General features: G+C 36.7%; 1 protein-coding gene across 1 annotated transcript; it reads right to left on the reverse strand.

Moving 5' to 3' along the window:
- Positions 1-4,085: 4,085 nt before the first annotated feature.
- On the reverse strand, positions 4,086-4,960 carry LOC145057402 (senescence-associated family protein, putative (DUF581)). The gene is made up of 2 exons (XM_079005229.1): positions 4,540-4,960; positions 4,086-4,390 (listed from the first exon to the last, which is right to left on the reverse strand). The coding sequence occupies exons 1-2, from the start codon at positions 4,848-4,850 to the stop codon at positions 4,303-4,305; spliced, it is 399 nt and encodes a 132-aa protein (XP_078861355.1). The 5' UTR covers positions 4,851-4,960; the 3' UTR covers positions 4,086-4,302.
- Positions 4,961-20,863: the final 15,903 nt, after the last annotated feature.

Here is a 20,863-nt window from a genome sequence, read left to right on the forward strand (position 1 = left end):
TGGCCGAGATTTTGGGGATGTCACAGGCCTCGCCCCTGTTCTGTTGCTAATGAGATGTGGAACACCGTCCACACTCTGCTATTAGTGAGATACGGAACCTCGCCCACACTCACCTCCCTACCAGGCACATACATGTATCACACAGACAACAAGTATAAACTATCATATAAACCATTCCTTGGGCACCTGCCCGCTATCATGGGACCTTGGTCCTGAATATTATTCTAGCATACTGTGCCTAGGGCTAACCCCCGGGTCTTCCTACTCATAACTACATGGGCCGGCATTGTGGCCATAGACCCATTTACACAAAGGGAAACTCACCTGGTATTGCTGAACTTGCTGGTAACCCCTCTGGATGCTGACCGACAATTCCCTGAACCGCTGCTCCACTAGCTCCCCGAGCTACCAATATCAAAACATATATCACTTAGCTTAATTGTTCTCCAAAAGTCAACTATGTCAACTATGGTCAAAGTCAACCTTCCAGGTCAACCCTACTCGTCGAGTCTGCCTACTGACTCGCCGAGTTCATTAGCTCAGAATCCTTTCATTCGCGACTCAACTCGCCGAGTTAGCCCCTGGCTCGCCGAGTCTACCGATTTCCGAGTCCTGACCTGTCCAACTCACTGAGTCTCCACTCAACTTACTGATTCGAGTCTTAACTCGAAGGGTTTGGGGTTTCGCGACTTGACTCGCCGAGTCCAAGACAATCTTCAACAGACTCGCCGAGTTGTTTATCCAACTCGTCGAGTTCCTCCTAATCTTCATACTACTCGCCGAGTCCACTCAAAGGACTCGCCGAGTCTATTCAGTCCTTCGCACATTCAGAGGCTTTTTGAGTCATGCAGGGACTCCAAACTGTAGATCCACTCCTCCAAAGCCTATCCCTCACGTAAAGGTGCAAACTTTACGTGTAGCTATGGAGATCTAGGCCCAAAACACTCCAAACTCGGGTTTAAGACAACCATGCTTCAACTACACCCCCAAGACTGATACTTTAAGACTCTCTAGGCTAGAATACACTTAGATCTGAAGTAGCAACTTCAGATTTGGGCTCTAACTCGAAATGGTTCAAGGACATGGCATAAAAGCCCCAAAACTCATAACCAAGGTAGATCTTGATGAAGAAGGGTGAAAATAACGACTTAATACCTTCAATAACTCTGAAAGGTGACCCAAACTCTGGATCTAAATCCAATCCTTGAAGCCCCAATGATTCCTTCCTTCCTTCTTCCTTCAAATCACCCAAAAATGGTAAGAGACTTGAATATGTAACAATGGAGGCTGAGGGTTTTAGTTGCTGGATGAGAGAGGCTCCAAGGAACCCTAATGGAGAGAATAAGACGCTTAAATAGTGCCCAAAGTCCCGGATTTAGGGTTTCCCTCTTCAGACCGGACTCGCCGAGTCCTCTTTGCCGACTCGCCGAGTCGGCTACTTAATCGATCCCCCGGATCCCGCTCCGACTCGCCGAGTTCCTCCCTGGACTCGACGAGTTGAACCTTTGACTTAGGGTTTTCCTTTCCTTTCTTGGTCTTTCTGATTATGAGTGTTACATTTCAGACCCTAAGAAGGGTCCTTAGCCATAAAAATGAAGTCCATTTGGTTAGTTTTTCTCCATGCATCTTATAGGAGGTCTTAATGGATTAAGACCTTGTGTTAAGCTCTTATTAGGCGTGTAAAGTCATAAAGTTGGAAACTGTACGACTTTAGGGTGTGTTTTAGTCATAGATCGAAAATATGGGCTTGAGTGCTTAAGCTATTAAGCACTTAATGAAGTTTTGGGGTTGCGAGGTTACACCCCGCGTACCCGTTCAACCACCCTGTTCATGTTAATGCAAGGCTTTGCGTATGCTAAGCGTACCTCTGGAGTACGCCCCACGTACTCACATGGGTCAGCCTTGTTGAGTTGACTCGGCTGGGTTGACTTAGTGGGTTTGACCAGTTTACTTTGACTTTGACCAAGTTTGACCTTGGGGTATTTTGGGATTTTGATGGAAATTGGTCATTTGATGGAATTAGATATCAGTTAGAGAGACGAGATTCGGAGTCGGACCTTATCAGTTCTGTTCAGCTTGCGAGGTGAGTTTTCCTCACTGTACTTTCGGGTCGAAGGCATCAATGCCAACCCTTTGGATTGTTATCCTGGTTTATTGTATGATTGTGTATTGTAGTGATATGTTAGATCTGTATCCTGGTAAATAGGATGTTAGCATGCGGTTGTGATCTGTGAATCTGCCTGTTTGTTTGATGTGTGGTTAAATGTTTATTAGTTATGTGTATGTCGACATGTCATGGTTGGTTGGGTCGAGGCGGTTCTGCTTTGTGCTGAAGGCCAAGACACCCGGGGCGGACCAGATAGACTCTAGGCGTGTGAGGCGGTCCAGTCAGGCCGAAGGCCCGGAGAGCGGTCCAGATAGGTTGAAGGCTTGTAAGGCGGTCCAGTCATGCTGAAGGCTCTGTATGCATGCTGTTTGTTATTGTTATATGTTTTGTGTGTTGGTACTTTGGTGGAAAGCTCACTAAGCGTTGGCTTACAGTTTTGGATTATGTTTCAGGTACTTCAGATGATCACGAGCAGGCGAATGCTAGATTGTGCACCTCATCGTGTTTTGATTTATGCTTTTGGGAAAACTCTGATATTAAACATGTTTTGAAAACTATTTGTGGGTTGGTTTTAAAAGTTTAATTTTTTCATGAATTTTATGGATGTTACAACATTACTTGAAAAACATAGAAATTTAAAACCTAAATTACTAAAAAAACATAGAATCAGAATCATCATCATCATTAGATGACGAAGAAGAAATTGAACCTAAAAAATTATTCATATAATTGAAAGAGTATGTTTGAAGGATGTAAAAATATGTGTAAGTGTATGTATATATACAAGGTAAGTTTTAATGTTAAAAAATTGTTTTTTTTAATGTTAAAGATTTTTTTTTATTCTACGTTCGAAAAAACTGTAAAAAATCATCCACCAATCAAATGAATCGTCTTCGATAGTCTCCGGTACCACGTTACAACCAACCACCGAAGTTAGGGGCGGTGTTCACGCATGGTTGGTTAGCCACGTAGGAGCTCACACATCTTTTACTCGCATACCAGATAATCTAACCCCTTAAGTTTTTCAAATAAAAAAACATTTTTAGCATATTAAACATCACTTTTTGGTTACCGTAAACTTACTCATATAACATGTAACAACCTTCTCAGCCAGCTATCACTTCTTGATGTGACTTGTGTAAGATGGGTTGGACAGGTACTATTTTTGAAAACTCAAATGTAGGTACTTCACTTTATATAGTCATAATCAAAGCAAATTATTCTTCCTTTGTGTGAGTCGTAGCCACAAAACATGATATCAATGGAGCAACAAAAAGAATCCATAGGTCTGTTACCAACCCCCTCCCTTTGATTGTGATTTCGATTTCAGAAACCTTAGCCGTAGAACTTCGGGTTATGATTTCTCCATTTCGATAACAACAAATAATGAACACAGGCAAAACTGTTGGTTTCATTTTTTCCATTTCTAAAACATCAAATACCGAACACTAGTAGAACCGTTGGTGCTGGTGATGAAGTGAAATAGTGGCGACGCCATCCATGGGCGGATGCAAAATTTCATAGTAGGTGTGTTACGAAAAACTTTAATAGTATCACAATAAAAAAAAGAAATTCAAAATATTTTGCACTGTGTTCGAAAAACCAAACGTCGTCGGAGCCACTACAAGCACTATAGTGAAACCGCTATCGACGCTGTCAACCATCTTTAATGACGACACTATCAGTGGCGGATAGCAATGTTGCAAAGTGATGATCTTTAAGCTTAGTGGCGACATGTAGCCACAATTTACAATATCGACACCATTTAGATAACCAATGAACCATTTCTTTGACTTATTCTTTCAAAAATAACATTTAACCGGTTGTAGACTACCAAAGGACGTACTATGGAAAAAAATATAAGGACTTAAATGGAAGATTAATGGATTTCTTTTTAAACCTTTAAAACAATTCCCAAGGGGTTCTCTCTTTTGTTTGTATCGCATTTTGCTTATCAATAAATTTGCGAGCGTCGACCTTATCCACAAAAACATGATTCAATAAAATGACAGATGTTGAAAATACATACCTCTACATACGTACGTACATACATAAATAATTAAATATACATAGATATGGATGTACATATCGGCATCATACTCAATCATATGGACATTGGTTGAATTTCCAAACCCATAAAATATTAAAATAGAATAATTAATGCTTCATATATTCGAATCATTTGATGAATATTATTATTCAGAACTGAGAGCAACTGGTTTCTTTGCATCTTGAATCATTTGTTGCTGTCTGCACTCCAAACTACAAAATGCACTGTCGCCTCTGCAAAATTTCAAAATTCAAAACATTTGTTTTTAATACTTATAATATGATTAAATTTGTATTTGATAAAAGAAAAACAAAAGCAAGGCTTCAAGTGCGTATATTAAGAGAATTAAGGTTATGAACTGAGAATTAAATCATTAATATACCTGTACATGAAGATATCACGGCCGGGGATCAACCGGCGGTTACAGAGGTGACAAACTGTCAAGAAATGAGCCGTTTCCATATGGTCAAGTGAATTCCGGCGGTGGTTCCTCGGAGAAATGGTGGCTGTCAAGAACCGATGATCAAGACTACCACTTGGTGTGTTCGTGTTGAAGGGGTTGTTAGGATCATGCGGTGGTTGAGGGTTGTCATGGCCACCTCCAACGGCGGCGTTGCCGTTGAGATCCAAGGTGAATTCTGTCATGCTGGTGGTTCTCTTGATCGGAGGTCGGTGTCTCTTACCCAATATCATCTCCACACTTCTCTCTGTGTTTCTAGTTTCTCGAGGCTACTAAAACAGAGAGAGAGAGAGAGAGAGAGAGAAGTGAGATCGGGGGAGTTGAGTAGATAACAAGGAAGGAGAGAGAATCTGGACCGCTGTTTTTGGTTTTAGATTCTTGAGTAAATTACACAAATGGTCCCTATGGTTTGAAGCAATTTTTATATTTGGTTTCTAATTTTTTTTTCAATTCGAAAAGTTTTTGTTTTTGTTACGTGTTTGGTCCTTACTATTTGTTTTTGTTACGTGTTTGGTAATTGTTTTACCTAAAAGACTATTATTTAAATACCGAAAAATTATAGGGTAAGGTAAGGTGTGAAGGGTGAAGTTGTGGGCGTGTTTATTTAAATAAATTAAAAAATCAAGGGAAAAATAGTGTTTTAGGTAAGACATGGACCAAACGTGTAATAAAAACAAACAATATGAACTTTTCTAGTTAAAAAATAAATTAAAAACCAAACACATAAATTACGTTAAACTTTAGGGACCATTCATGTAATTTACACTAGATTCTTTGTATCATTGAAACTACACTTCACCACTTCACCAGTGACCACCCATTATCTAAATATAAGAGTCAAGCTCAATAATTTAAATATCATTTCTTTTTTATAATTTGGATACAATAATTTAGCAGTGGGCGTTTAGACTGACCGAGTCAGATTATTTTTTATTAGACTTAAAAAAATATTAGAAGCTATATGATCGAATCATAAGCTTTCAATTATATTATCAAACAAACAATCTATCTAAATTATATTCAGCTTTTTTATTTTTTTATTTTTTTTAAATATAATAATCAAACATACTGTATTGCATCGGAAAGATGGACGTGGCTCATGTAGAGGGGTCTGCTCGTCCCTACGATGTCACTGATTTATTTTTTAGTGCATCATAGTGGGTTTGGTTCCCTAAAAGGGTTATATTATAGTTAGATTCTTACAATTAGATCTTGTCATTCTTTTGGCTTTTATCACAAGAAAATTCGATTTAAATGGTTATAATAAAAGTTTTGACATAAAAGTACTTACAAGTAGATCTTGTCATTTTTTGGTTTTTATCATAAGAAAAATTGATTTTAATATATGATTATAACCAGGGATTTTGACATAAAAGTTTTTAAATTTGTCAAAATCTAACGTATTGTCCCTATGACAATATTAGGTGTGATAATGGCTAAAGTTTGTTAAGTTTTTTTTTTCGTTAGTTTACAAATTTGCAAAAAGATAAACCTTAATTATGAAATCAAATTTGCACAAAAAAAAAACCTTTAAGTTTACAAATCTTTTATGTATTTAATTACTCTAAGTATGTTTTTTCAAATTGACATGAAATTCATTAAGTTTGTCAAATTTTATCGGTTTTTCTTTGGAAAATATTATTACAACTAACATAACAAAAATGAAAAAAACTTGACAAACTTAAAGATTTCATATGAAAAACCTATTTTTTTTTTTTTTTTTTTTTACAAACTTAAGACTTTCATATCAAAAACCATTATAATAATATATTTGTAATACGTTTAAATAATACAAATAAATACATGTAGATCAAATGTTATACTAAAATAATTGAAAATAAACAAATGCTATGCTGTATTATTGAAGAATAATGACATGTATGCAAACAAAAATGTAATTGATTGCATAGGTCGGTCCCCAGGTGATGCGTTGATTGTGTTTCTTCCACTTCTCTCTTATCCCAAAATAGTAAATTTTCTCTTTCTGTACTAAACAATTAAATATCAACAACAATTATTATACAGTCTAAATATAATATAATTTGCAGGGATAACAATTATTATACACTCTAAATATAATATAATTTGTAGGGAAATCTAGTAATCTAATCACATTTTAGTTTATAGTTAATTTTTTTTTGAAGAGTAATTATTATGTCAGAAATGGTCCAGACCAAAACGAGTCAAGCTAACTACTTTAGCCCAAAGTTATATATGGTCCCCATACCCCAAAATTCGGAATAAGCATTCCGAATTTTGAAAATCCGAAAGTCGTGTTCACCGCATTTCGGACAGAGGTTTTACCATTGATTCATCAAACCGGGTCGGTTTTACTCTTTAAGTTACTCGCATTTAGATTTTACAAACAATTAATTGTATATGAGAATACGTAGATAATGTCTGGAATATGAAGAACAAGTCTGGAATATCTACTTTTAGTTTTTTTTGTTTGTTTGTTTTAGACATATAAGATAATAAGACCCACATAAGTATCTTAGAATGTTTAAAACACCATTTTTAGTCAGAAAATAAGTCTAATTAGACATTAAAAGGGATTTTGGAATGTTAGTATCACCCTGGAATATGAAGAAAATACTCCGGAATATGAGGACCAATTTTAGAATGACTGTCCAGAATAAAAATTCAATTTATTTTTTTTAATGATATTGTTAAATACATCATATTAGTCCGAAGACGGATTTTTATAGATGTTATTAAAAGGAGGGGGGGGGGGGGGGGAGTTCGGTCGAAGAATTTGTATTAAATATTTTATTTTATTTTAATGGTAATGTATTAAGATACTGTTGGAATTGTGTTTTGCGGATAAAAAACCAAGATGTTGAGTTAGAAAAATAACACCAAAGACACCTATAAAATTAAGAAAGAAAGAAATCATGAATGATGTTAAAACTTAAATTGAAAGCAAATAAAACTCTGCAAGATAAGGTCGAAACAAGTTTCGACAAACCTATATTATAGACTAGTTGAAAAATAATAATTTTTGTTAAGGATACCTTTATACAAGTTGGTTTTAATTTTGGATACAATTATGTAAGTTGGTTTTTAATATATATTTTAATATTTTTTAATTTCAGTCTCCAATATTCAATGACTCGATTGATGAGGATGCTTTGCCAATAGAATATGAAATATTACGTCTTGAAGACGAGCAACAACGTCTTATTGATACAACTGTGTTAGAAATGATTCGTGATTATCAACATCCGAAATAACGAATGATAATACTAGAAATCCCATTATCGCCTTCTACGGTCAAGGAACAGAGAAAACTAGCAATATATAATATGCAAATGTTCCTCATTACGATGTCTGAAGATATACGACAGTTTGTGAACACAATGAACATCATCGAAGAAGCACGTAGGACAAGTGCAACAATAGAAGAACGAGTGTAAATAACTGATAATGGATTTAGCCTAATTGAGACCTACATGACATTGTTTGAAAATCGTGTAGACAGTGCTAGTTTTCACTAAATGCAAGTTCCTGAGTATCTTGAAAATATACTATAATTTTAAATATTGTAGTGTTATTTCAAACTTAATTACTTAAATGTAATGGTAGGGTAATCTAAAGTGGCAATGCTTTTCATTAACATTAGTTAAACGATGGTTACAAAAGCTATTACATAGTTATGTTGGCTTCCATAAATTAGAAAATTCTAAGGGATATGTATTTTGTTCACGGTCGATAAAACCTCATCTAATTCTAAAAACATCTGTTAGACGGTCTCGTTCTGCCCGAAACTTATCAATCTCCACATTTGCATCTCGAATCCAATTCTCAAATTCTTTGACTTTTTTCATAGTTTCAGCAACCCATTTTTTTTTCTTGTTCTTCTAGATCGTATGCATGTTGATTGAGTGTTCGAATTATTTCAGAGCCCCTTTCGTTGACTTCTTCGGCGACTGTCATAACTTCGAAAATGACATCATACATTTTATCCGGGAGTGAAAAAATCTGAGCCTTCTGAAAACGGGTTAATATCCGAACAAACATAGCAATCTTATTATTCACAATGCCAAACACCAAAATTAGATGAACTCATTCTCAAGTTTTTACATTGATAGGGTACTATGTTTACGATGTATGGTACCTCCATATTAATAGTGTAAGGTTGTAAGAAAATATATTGTGTCCGGAAAGGGGTATCCGAAACAGTTTGTCCAAAATATGTCTTCAGAATGGGTGTTCGTAACGATTTCCCGGAATCTATGACCATGACTGTGTGTCAAGAATGTGTGTCCGTGAGTCCGAAATGTTTGATTTGGAGCTTTAGTTACCCATCGGTTGTGTTCGTATGATTTGTATATTCCAAGTGGGGGAGAGTGGAGACTTCGTAGCGGGAGAATTTCAAACCATGTTCCAGTATTCAGCCAGATTGCTCAAGTTAAAGACTTTCTTGCAGCTGCAAGTTGATGGGTTTCGAGCCTATCATAGATCAACCATTGGGAAACGAAAACAACAAACAATTCTGATCTAAGACTCAAAACCAGGGACAAGTTTATATGATTTGAAGGCGGGTCATTTGACCCACCTAATTATTTTTTTCTATAAGTGGCTATATTTATGTATAAATTGTGATCTACCTTAAATATCTGAAGTGAACTACCTTAAACTACTTTAATGTTTTTGGCAAAAAAAGAGGCATAAATCAAGATTTTCTAAAGCCCACATTTTATATTTGAATAGGCCAAATATCCGATTCATTTAAGGTATAATTTAATAAAAAAAGTCAAATACAAGTTAAAGATATATAAAGGAAAAAAGGTAAAAAAAAAAAAAAGAAGGCGTTTACACCACGTTGGTTCTTCTCCCACCTTACACAGGACAAACATATGTGTAACATCCATAAAATTCAAGTCAATTTAAAACTTTTTAAAACATTCAAAAAATCAATAATGATTACAAATTTGTTTTCAAAATGGTATAATGTTAGTGTATCCCAGAATCAAATCATAAAAACATAAGGAGGTGCACGATCATACCTTCGCCTTCCCGCGATCCTCAGAAGTACCTGAAACATAATCAACAACTGTAAGCCCGAAGCATAATGAGTTTCCCCAAAATACCAACGCCATACAATCATAATCATAACATATAAACAAACAACATGCATAACGAGCCATCAGCCCGACTAGACCGCCTCGCAAGCCTTTAGTCTATCTGGACCACTCTCCGAGCCTTCGACACGTCTGGACCGCCTCTCAGGACCTTTAGCCTATCGGTACCGCTCGCCGGGCCTTCGGCCTGACTAATATGTCTTCCCGGGTTGGTAGTTTATCCGGTCCGCCCAAGGTCTGTTGGCTTTCAACACAAAGCAGGTCCGCCTCAACCCAATCCCAATCAAACAATCCTGTGTACATAAATATCATATGCTAGCATGTATATAATAGTCAAACCGATCTAACATATCACTAATCATATCAACATCCTATAACCAGGATACTGGCCTAACCGATCACTAACATAACATTATCCTATATACCAGGATACCGACCTAACCGGTCATTAAGCATATCACTATCCTAACTACCAGGATGTAAATCAATAAGCATATCATGCAAATAACCCGGATATAAATCCGAAAAGGGCCGACATTGGTGCCTTCGACCCTGTTAATATAGTGAGGACAACTCGCCTCACACTGTTGAAGTCCCGCGGACAAAACCCTAGTTGCTGGATGACAGATTCCCGAATTGTCAACATCAAACAACACCCAATTAATAATTGGGTTCCAATACATAACCATAAGTCCATGCTTGGGGTAAAAGACTACTTTACCCCCAACCTACCTTGATTCAAGCCCAAGGCTAAAACTCACACTCCAAAGGCCCAAAAGTCAACCAATAGACCAAAGCCCAACATATGGGCCAGTTTTCCAAATTGGGCCCAAACCCTTCATATGGGCCTTACCTTAAGGACCAACCATCTATTCTGGTCCAACACTTGGCAATGGTCCAATATCTCATAATCATAAAGGCCTAGTTATGGCCTACCTATGTCATAATTTTCCAAATTGGGCCTAAGCCTTTCCAATGGGTCTTATCCTAAAGCCCATCCAAATATTCTAGTCCATATACTTGTTCTTGGATAGCCCATCAATAGCCCAATCACCAAAGCCCAATAGAAAGGCCCAACTCAAGGCCCAAGCAAAATTAGGTTTTTCACATAAAATGACGATTAGGGTTAAGTGTTTCTTACTTAAACCATGAAGGGCTTAATCCATTAAGCCCATCACTCTACTAGATAAATCATACGATATGATTGGGTGTCACTCATAATTCAATTCAAACGCGAGTCCCGATAAACCCAAAACAACAAATCCAAAATTAGGGTTTTCTAAACCCTAATTAGGGTTTCCATCCCAATCACGTGCCCATTAGTCAAATGGTTAGGTTTTAGTGCCAATCCGGGTTTCATTAGGTCAATTAGGGTTAAATAAGTCGAGCATTACCCACTACCACCTCAGGTGGTGGTGGTCATCGACGGCGGCCACCACCTTGCGGTGGTGGTTATGAATTTAGGCCAAATATGTCAAAGCATCTAAACTAACAATCCAACACACAATGCACACCGCCACCCAACACGGCGGCTGGTGGCGACAAAGGGTGGCAACCACCACCTCATGGTGGTGGTTATGGGTTTTTCCTTGATTATTCCGGCCACGATACAATGATACAACATTCATATAACAAATATCCAAAATAAACACACATATAATAAAACACATACACACATACAACTGCCCTTGTGGCGGCAGGCGGTGGTCGGAGGTGCTAGCCACCGCCTCACGGTGGTGGTGGTGGCTCTCTTGTAATTTCCAACCAACTAACCACACACACACACACACACACACTATTCTATTCGTAAATGAGTCCAGCCACCCACCTGGTGGCGTATGGCGACAACAGTGACACAAGAAGGTGGGCAGCAGTGGCGGTCGGTCGACAATGCAGCGTCATCGACGGTAGCCACCATGGCCGGCTGCCATGGTGGTTCTTCATGACTTCTACTCGACAGGAAACCCACACACACACACGCACACATCCGCATCGCAAACCACGAACGTTGCCATCATTTCCTGGTGGCATTCGGTGGACGGAGGGTGTCAGCGGGGTTGAGCAGCCTCCAGACGGCGACAGTGATGCAACCATCGGGAGAGAAATGAAGATAGGAGAAGGTGGTGCGAACCCATCGAGTACAACAATAGCAATCTTCTTCGGAAACCATGATCCGCCGTGGTCTTGGTTGATCGGAACAACAAGGGGGGTCGGGTGGTGGATGAGGCCTCACATGGCGGTGACTGAAGAAGGAGAATGAGAAGAACGGTGGGAGTTCGGTGGTCGATGTGGCCGTTCACTGATCAGAAATGGGTATGGTGGAAACGCTGGTGGGGGAGACATAAGGGTGGCGGCTGGTGCTAGGGTTAAGGTTACGGAGAGGTTGACGAACATATACCCCGCCCCATAAGACTTTATCCCATAATGACATAAATAGCCCCTCCTTCTCTCTTTTCTTTCAACTTAAGTCTGGATGTTACCAAATGGCCCCTCCTCTACAAAACCTTTTCAACTTAGGTTTATAATTTACTCTTTAACCCCTGCTTCCATAAATCCTTTCATATTAAGTCCAAATGATATGAAACACCCCCTGACTACTGAAAATCTTTACAAAATATGTCCCAAAATTACACTTTAACCCCCCCCCCCCCCCCCCCCCCCCGAAACTCCAAATCATGTCATTTGACTCTCCGAAACCAACACTCCGATAAATATTATGGATTTTAGGGCTACTATTCATTTATTAATCTTTATCTATTTATTTATTAATAAACCGGATGTTACAATATGACGGACCTGAGACTAGTGTTTTTTTGAAGTTTTTACTGACTTCTCTTAAATAGTGAACCACGTGGTTTTACGTTCTAGAATCGCCACTACTCAAAACACAAGATCTAACTCAACTATCCATGCAACTGATAGAACATAATAGAATATTGTAACGCCGGTAGATCAGGGCTAGTCAATTTAGAGACAATGAGCGTCAAAAAATGAATTTTTGATGGAAGATTATTTAGAAGGAGTAATCTTAACTAAGTTGTATTATATGTTACACGGATTACGTACATATAAAGAATGTCGAAATCCGAGTTATAACAAAGAAGTTATGACATGTCGAAGTTTTGCGACAGAACCGGCACGATACAAAGTGATGTAAATAGTGAATTTACGTTAGAGGGATATTTGGCCTTAGTGATTTAAATGAAAGTCATAGAATACGTTAAACCGAGAGCGTGCGTAAAAAGAACGTCCAAATCTGACTTTGTATGAGGAAGTTATGATTTTTCTAAGTTTCAGCTTAGCAGTATGCAGCCCGAAGTTCGAATATGAGATTGACGGATTTCTAGCCGAAAAAATCTAAATTAGAATCGAAGATCTCATCGATAGTAGTCCAACGGTAAAAAGACAGACGAAAACGGACGACAGATGAAGAAGTTATGAGTTTATAACGAAGTTTTCCTGTATCGACCTACTAAAAATAATATAATAAAAATTAAATTCAAAATTAGCCGACGAAGTCTAAACGAAAGTTGTAGATCTTGTTCTTACCTACACGTGGAAAAAAGGAACGTCGAAAACGAAGCTCTTATGCAAAAATTATGAATTTCTGAAGTTCGGGGCGCGAACCCCAAGATTGTGTCAGAGTTCGCGACGTGAACTCAGTGTTTATGACTTCTGGAGCCTGAAAGACGCAACTTGCGATGACACACGCAGTGACGATCAATCCCACGATGTGAAAATACTGTTCACGATGTGAAAATCGAAAAATCAGCCCTATAAATAGATTTGAAGGAGCAGTCGGCCAAGGTTGCTAATTCACCCTTCTCTCACCCATATTACCTCGATTTACGTGCAAAGAAGTACCCACGAAGCCCCGATATCATCCCAAGACCTGAAGTGAGTCCCAACGCTCTGAAGATCCCGAGAAGAAAAAAGTTTTCTAGCCGAAACTCTGCCCGCGAGAAGTCCGGTGTGTGAAGATATCCCGATTTCTCCGAAGGGTTACTACTTGGAGAGCCGTAGTGTTGCCCGATAATCATCTTATTAAGTGAGTGTATAGTCCCTTTCATAAACACTATTTTAATACAAGTATTGGTTGAATGTATTACATCTATGTTATGAGTGAGTGTGTAGCTACTTTCTTCTAACACATAGACATGAAGTATTTGCTATGAAATACGTGTTATGTGTTTATATATTGTTTGTTTATTTGAGATGGATGTTGGATGAATGTTTTATACAGGTTTGTATATGATTTAAACTATATATGTAATTTATATCTACAAATATGTTGGGTAGAACATGGGTAGATGACATAGTTTGTGTGTGATGAAAGATTAGTTTGAGGATGAGAGGAAAAATGATATAGATCATGAGATGAGGGTGACAGGTGAAAAATGAGTGAAACCTTTACCCAAACGATCATTCAGCAGCGTAGGGATGACAACCACGGACTATTCTAGACAGTCCATTGGAACACTAGCAAGCTCGCAACTTGTAGGTGTTGTGGACTTGATGTTCACTGGTGTACTCTAAAAACCCTGACAGCTATAGATTTAGTGTCTCATAATAAAACGATGGTAGCTATGGATTTAGTACAATGTAGATGAACTTTGGTAGCTATGGATTTAGTATTATGTAAATGAACGATGGTAGCTATGGATTTAGTACTATGTAGATGAACCTTGGTAGCTATGGATTTAGTACTGTGTAGATGAACCTCATACCGTAATGGACTTTGTGCCAATTCCATTAGGTAAATCCTTAGGAACGAATGAAGGAAGGATAGTCGATTCTTAGGGTAAAACCTTAAGAAATAAATAAGATAATGGGGATGGGTAATTGGGTTGATTGTTTGATGATTGAATATAATAATTATATTATTATGGGTTGAAAACCCTATATGCTCACCAGGCTCCCAAGCCTAACCCACTCAATTTTCTTTGCATTACAGGTAATGGCATGTTAGGTGCATTTCATGCATTAATTTTGTAGTTTTAGTTCATAAAAGTGCATTGCATTTAGGTTTAAACTCATGCGTTTTGCATATTTTTCGGGATTTTTCATGATGCAATTCCATTCACACACTTTTATGATATTTTAAGGACTTTTTGAAGGTTGGATATTGTTGGAGGAAGTTAAAAAGAATTGGAGACAAAGTTGTAGAAGTTTTGGAGCATTGAAGAGAGAGATAATGAAGAAATAAAGAATTTGGCTTCATAGGCGTTTACACGGCCATGTAAACGTATACCTACAATTTACACGGGCCGTGTAAACGTATATACAAGAGCATTCTACTTCGAAGACCTGGAAGGATTGAGCAATCTACTTTTCTTGTTTACATGGCCGTGTAAATGGCACCCTTTAATTTACACGAACCGTGTAAATGTCTCGACAGTTTTTAAAGAAGTTTACTCTCATATAATTCAGACAATCAGTTTGGTGGGGAGTTAGATCGGATTTTGGGCAGAGAGAAGGCGATTTTCAGAACTTTTGGAAATAAATTAACACTTGGAAACAATTTAATTTCCTTTTTGTAAGTCAATTTGAAGTTTAAACTAGTTTGATTTGTAGTTCAACCTAGACATGTGTGGTTGATTTCATTATCATTTCCGAATCTGAATTCTTAAGTATGTGTTGTTAGGTTGTAACTTGAATTTGACTTGTGTTTAACATCTAGTAATCTTTGATTTGATCTTAATCATGTGTTTGGTTGGTTCTCTTTTTCACTTGATCAATGAATTAGGGTTCTAGTCAATCTAGTTAATCAAATTATGAAATTCGTATATGTTTTATGATTTGATGTTAGTAACACACACTTACTTGGTTGTAATTAGATCAAAATTAGTGCAATCAAAGATTAAATGTTTATATTCCCAAGCTTAAGAGGAATGTTAAACATTGTTGGTAATTAGTGCAAGAACTTAATGTCATTTAATGATTTGATGCAAGAGATTATTTGAATTGAATCAATTAACTCAAGTTTTATTTGAAGAGCTTGTTTTGAATAAAATACTTTTGCCAATTTGGATATTAGAGTTTATTAATATCCAACTTACCAACCTAGATTGAACACGAGTTATAATCATATTACATTTTTCAACATAATACATTTATAAGAGTTAGAATCGGAAATGTACTTCTTTTACTGCGTTTTATTATCAATCTTGTTTTATTTATGAAGTTTAATTCAAGTTCAAACACAATCCCCCATTTTAATATTATTTGTATATTGTGTGAAAATATGGCAAGATAAGAAGTCCTGTATTCCTGTGGACCGACCCTGCTTACTCTATACTATCTTTAGTATATGAAATAGCAGTGATTTGAGCTTTATTAATATTATTTTATCCCATTATTTGTTGGTTTGACAGCCAAACATGGCACAAGAGTATAAGTTGGTGGACTTGACGAAAGATTTTGGATTATAGATCAGTAGTTATAAATAACTGTTGTAAGGTCTATTTTATATTGTTTATGCTTTTGGTCTGTATCGGAACATGACATCCCGAGATTTTGTTATTTAATGAAAAATACATTTGTTTATAGAAATGCTTTGATAAATTCTTATCACATTTTGTTTTGGGAACAAACTCCGCATCAATTTTCTTTATACGATTACTCTGATTTTAAAATAAATCATAAACAAATCGGTATTTTCTGCCCGTGAAAATGGGGATGTCACAAATATAATCATGCATTTGCTTTCTTTTTAGGTTTCTTCTCTTGACGAGCCAATTGAATGGACTAAAGAACCCAACGTAGAGTTCTTCTTCTGTAGTCGCACCCAAGACACAAGAGACAAGAATATCAAAGCAACCCTCAAACAATGAGCTTCAAACAAAACCGAAATCTCGATGCTGTGGTCGACCACATCATAGAGAATGACCTGACACAACGTGGAAACTACACTTTGGGATTTCTTAGGGGTTTGAGGATTCCAAACTTTTAAGGCTAAGAGGTATTTTAATCATGTACCAAAAAACAGATTTGGAGCCCTCTATTTATAGGGATGTGATTTTAAACCCTAGAGATAATTACCAAACTTAATTATAATTATCTATGGAATTCAAATCAGTATGGAATATTCCATATTCCTTTATTTACTATTAATTAATTAATAAAATAAGTCCCTCAAATAAATGTATTTTTAGATCTTCTTATTTTGTTCTTGAGTGAAACTCAAAAGGACACTATTAATTATAGTAATATTATCGGGCTTGTTATGACTATATACATTAATCTTCATCATCTCTCACTTGAACTTAGGCATCAACATTTGACCGATCAAATACTTACTAGAGACAACAATGAGTGGCAATTCAATGCAATTTCTGTACTTATAGTGACTTTGCTATAAACAACCCTATGACTGATAACTTCAAATTCCTTTTATCTTCATGGTATCTTATTATGAACTAGACACATGGATCTATGGTCAATCTCATGGTGCACAATTATGTTTCCTCGATACCGACTTGTGGTGACATTCAAATTGACTGTCAAATCTAATCAACTCACTCTCAGCTGGACCAGGCATTTGTTATCAACACCAAATCAACGAGGGGTTTAGACATATCTATTTCTCTATTTATGGAAGAAGGGTCAAATAAACTTTGACTATATTGGCTAGTGTTATTCCTCATGCAATATCTAGTCAAACCATGTATAGCTGCGAGTTACGAACAACGTTAGGGAAAAACCAAGACACAACAAATTGTAGAACAAGACCTCATGTATCTCCATTTGAAGAATAAGAAATACAACTATCTTAATTTACTTAAGATATGATCCATGAATTAGTATTTAAGTGTGGTCACTCTAATACTTAAAATCTCCATTTTCAAGTACTCATTAGTTTTGGTCTCAGGGTTTGTGATGTTCATCCCTATTAATAGTCTACCAATACTATGAAAATCTTAATTCACTACTATCTCCTCTAGTATGACTGATTGTGGAAGTTTGAATTAAAATTTCTGGAAGTGGTTCTAAACATGAAAAGTAGGAACATATATAATATGAACAAACATAGCAATTTATTATCTATAACCACCAAATCAAAATATCTAATATATTACAAATGATCAAACTATAAATTGTGAAATCAAAGTAATTCACTAGAAAATCTAATGCCAATAAACCTAGTATAAGCATCATGCTTAATATGTGATAATGGTTTAGTGAGCGGATCAACTGGGTTATCTTTTGATAGTACTTTGTTCACAATGATGTCTCCATCTTCAACTAGTTTTCTGATATAGTGAAACTTTCTTTAAATATGCCTTGTACGCTTCTGATCTCGAGGTTCTTTAGCTAAAGAAACTTTTCCCTCGTTATCATAGAAGATCTTAACTGGTTCGACTATGCTAGAAACAACACCCAAATCATTAATGAACTTCTTGAGCCACACTGCTTCTTTGGATGATTCATTAGCTGTAATATACTCTGACTCTGTAGATGAGTAAGATATATTGTCCTGTTTGGACCTTCTTTAAGTCACTGCTCCTCCATTCAACATGAACACAAAAACAAACTGTGATCTGAAATGATCTCTGTTACTTTGGAAACTTGGATCCACATATCCTTTAACGCTTAGCTCTTCCTTACAACTGTAAATCAAGAACATATCTTTAGTCCTCCTAAGATACTTTAGAATGTTCCTGACTGCGGTCCAATGACTTTCTCCTGGATTGGCTTAATAATGAATCGTCATACTAACGGCTATGAGATGTATGGTCTTGTACATATCATGGCATACATGATCGATACTATAATAGATGCATATGAGACTCGACTCATTATGTCCATTCTTCAGTAGAAATGGGACATTGGGTTTTACTCAAAACCGTGCCACGTTACATAGGTACAAATCCCTTCTTATATTCTTCCATCTTGAGCTTCTTCAAGATTTTATCCAAGTATGTATTTTAGAAAAGTCCTTTAGTCGCCTAGATCTATCCCTATAGATCTTAATACCAAGTATGTAAGCAACTTCCCCCAAGTCCTTCATAGTGAAACTTTTCCCAAGCCATTTTTTTTACACTATTCAATGTTGGTATGTTGTTTCCTATTAGAAGAATGTCATCGACATATAAGACAAGGAAGACAACTAACCTCCTACTAGATCTAACATACACACATTATTCATCTTCATTTCTTAAGAAATAAAAATCATTGATCTTCTCATTGAAACATATGTTCCACCTGCGAGATGCTTCTTTGAGTCCATAGAGGTATTTTTCAAGCTTGCATACCATATTAGGAGACATGGACTGTACAAAATATTTTGGTTGAACCATGTAAACATCCTTAGCCATTTTCCTATTAAAGAAGGAAGTTTTTACATCCATTTTCCATATTTCATAGTCATGAAATGCTGGTATGTCAAGTAGTATCCTAATAGACTTAATCAAAGCTACCGGTGAGAAATTTTGCTCATAATAAACTCCTTGATTCTAAGTATAATGTTTCGCGACCAGGCAGGCTTTATAAGTCTATACGTTCCCATCCATGTCGGTCTTCTTCTTGAAGACCCATCTACACACAATGGTTTTAAGACCAGGTGTAGGAACAACTAGATTCCATACTTGGTTATTGTACATAGATTGAATCTCGTTGTCCATAACCTTTTTCCATTTTGTAGCCTCTGGGCTACCTATGGCTTCCTGATAGCTATACAAATCATCATCTCCTAACAAGTTGTCACCCTCTTGAGTAATATGGAATCCATAGAACTCTGGTTATAACATTCCAAAATCACACCACATTTTTTCATTTTTAAATCAAGAGAAATCATTATTTTCAAACAAAAACCATATCAAGACCAAGTATCAAATACAAATATCCCAAGTCCAGTGTATCATAAATCTCCAAAAACATGTCGTTGAAGGATGTGTACGATCATGCCTTTGCCTGCCGTGATCATCTGAAGTACCTAAAACAATATACTAAAATTGTAAGCCAAAGTTTAGTGAGTTCCCCCAAAGTACCACCACAAAAAAAATATATCATGCATACTGGGTCCACAGCTAATAGACTAGATTATCCTTGAGTCCACAGCATGAGTCTGGATTGCTTTCAGGCCCACAACTCATATCCACCTTACTCCTGAGTCCACAACATAAGTCTGGCTTGCCTTTCGGGCCCACAACTTATGTCTGACTTGCTCCCAGGTTTGTTGTCTTCCGCACAAAGCAGAATTTCCTCAACCCAACCAACTATGTTGAAATATACATAACAAATAATATATTTCCAATAAATAGATAATCATATAATCAGTCAATAAACTAACATGCAAATCTACATGTTACTATTGCATAACAATATCCTATATACCTGGACTAAGTTCTAACATATCAATACAACATAACAACATCTCTATACCAGGATACATAACCCAGTGGGCCGACATTGTTGCCTTTAACCCACAAGTACAGTGAGGAAAACTCACATATCAGTCTGAAAAGATAAATTAACACAACACAACTCCATATACCAACTCTATAGGTCAATTGTACAACAAACAGTGACATTGTCTCTAACTATTGTTTAAAATACCTAAAATTCCCCTATGTCAACCTTGGTCAAAATCCTAGTCAAAGGTCAAAATTAACAAGTCAAAATAAAAAGAAAAGTCAAGTTAGCTGACTACGCCTCGCGTACTCTAGCTCTTACGTTGGGCGTAGTCGAGGATCAGGCGACCATCTAGGCTTCATCCCAATATGCGTAGCGTACCATTGGGTATGCCTGACATACTGCGCATGACCCCATCAAAATCTGGTACCCAAACTTGACCGCACTTTGTCAACAATCAATGACTATCAGTGGAAAACCTGTCGATATCACCCCTGATTCGCTCCTGGTTCCAATTCACATTTGATATGTGCATATCTTCATATATATTTTACATTATATCTTAATACTTTTAGCTATAATTATGCTTATTATAGAAGAAAAGGTACTTATTATATTTAATATCTGTTATGTAGCATGAAAGACTTGCTCATAAGCATTATGGAAGCTGGAAGCAGGAAAATACGAGCTTAGGGATGAGTTTCAAAATGATCTGAAAACTAGAAAAAATTTCGGACGACTTTCATGTTTTGAGAAAATGATGATTCCCAAAGACCACGACGTGGTAAATCTAAACTTCACGATCGTTG

Source organism: Lactuca serriola, chromosome 6, assembly GCF_051521515.1.
Source record: "Lactuca serriola cultivar US96UC23 chromosome 6, Lser_US96UC23_V15, whole genome shotgun sequence".
In the NCBI taxonomy this organism is placed as follows: Eukaryota; Viridiplantae; Streptophyta; class Magnoliopsida; order Asterales; family Asteraceae; genus Lactuca; species Lactuca serriola.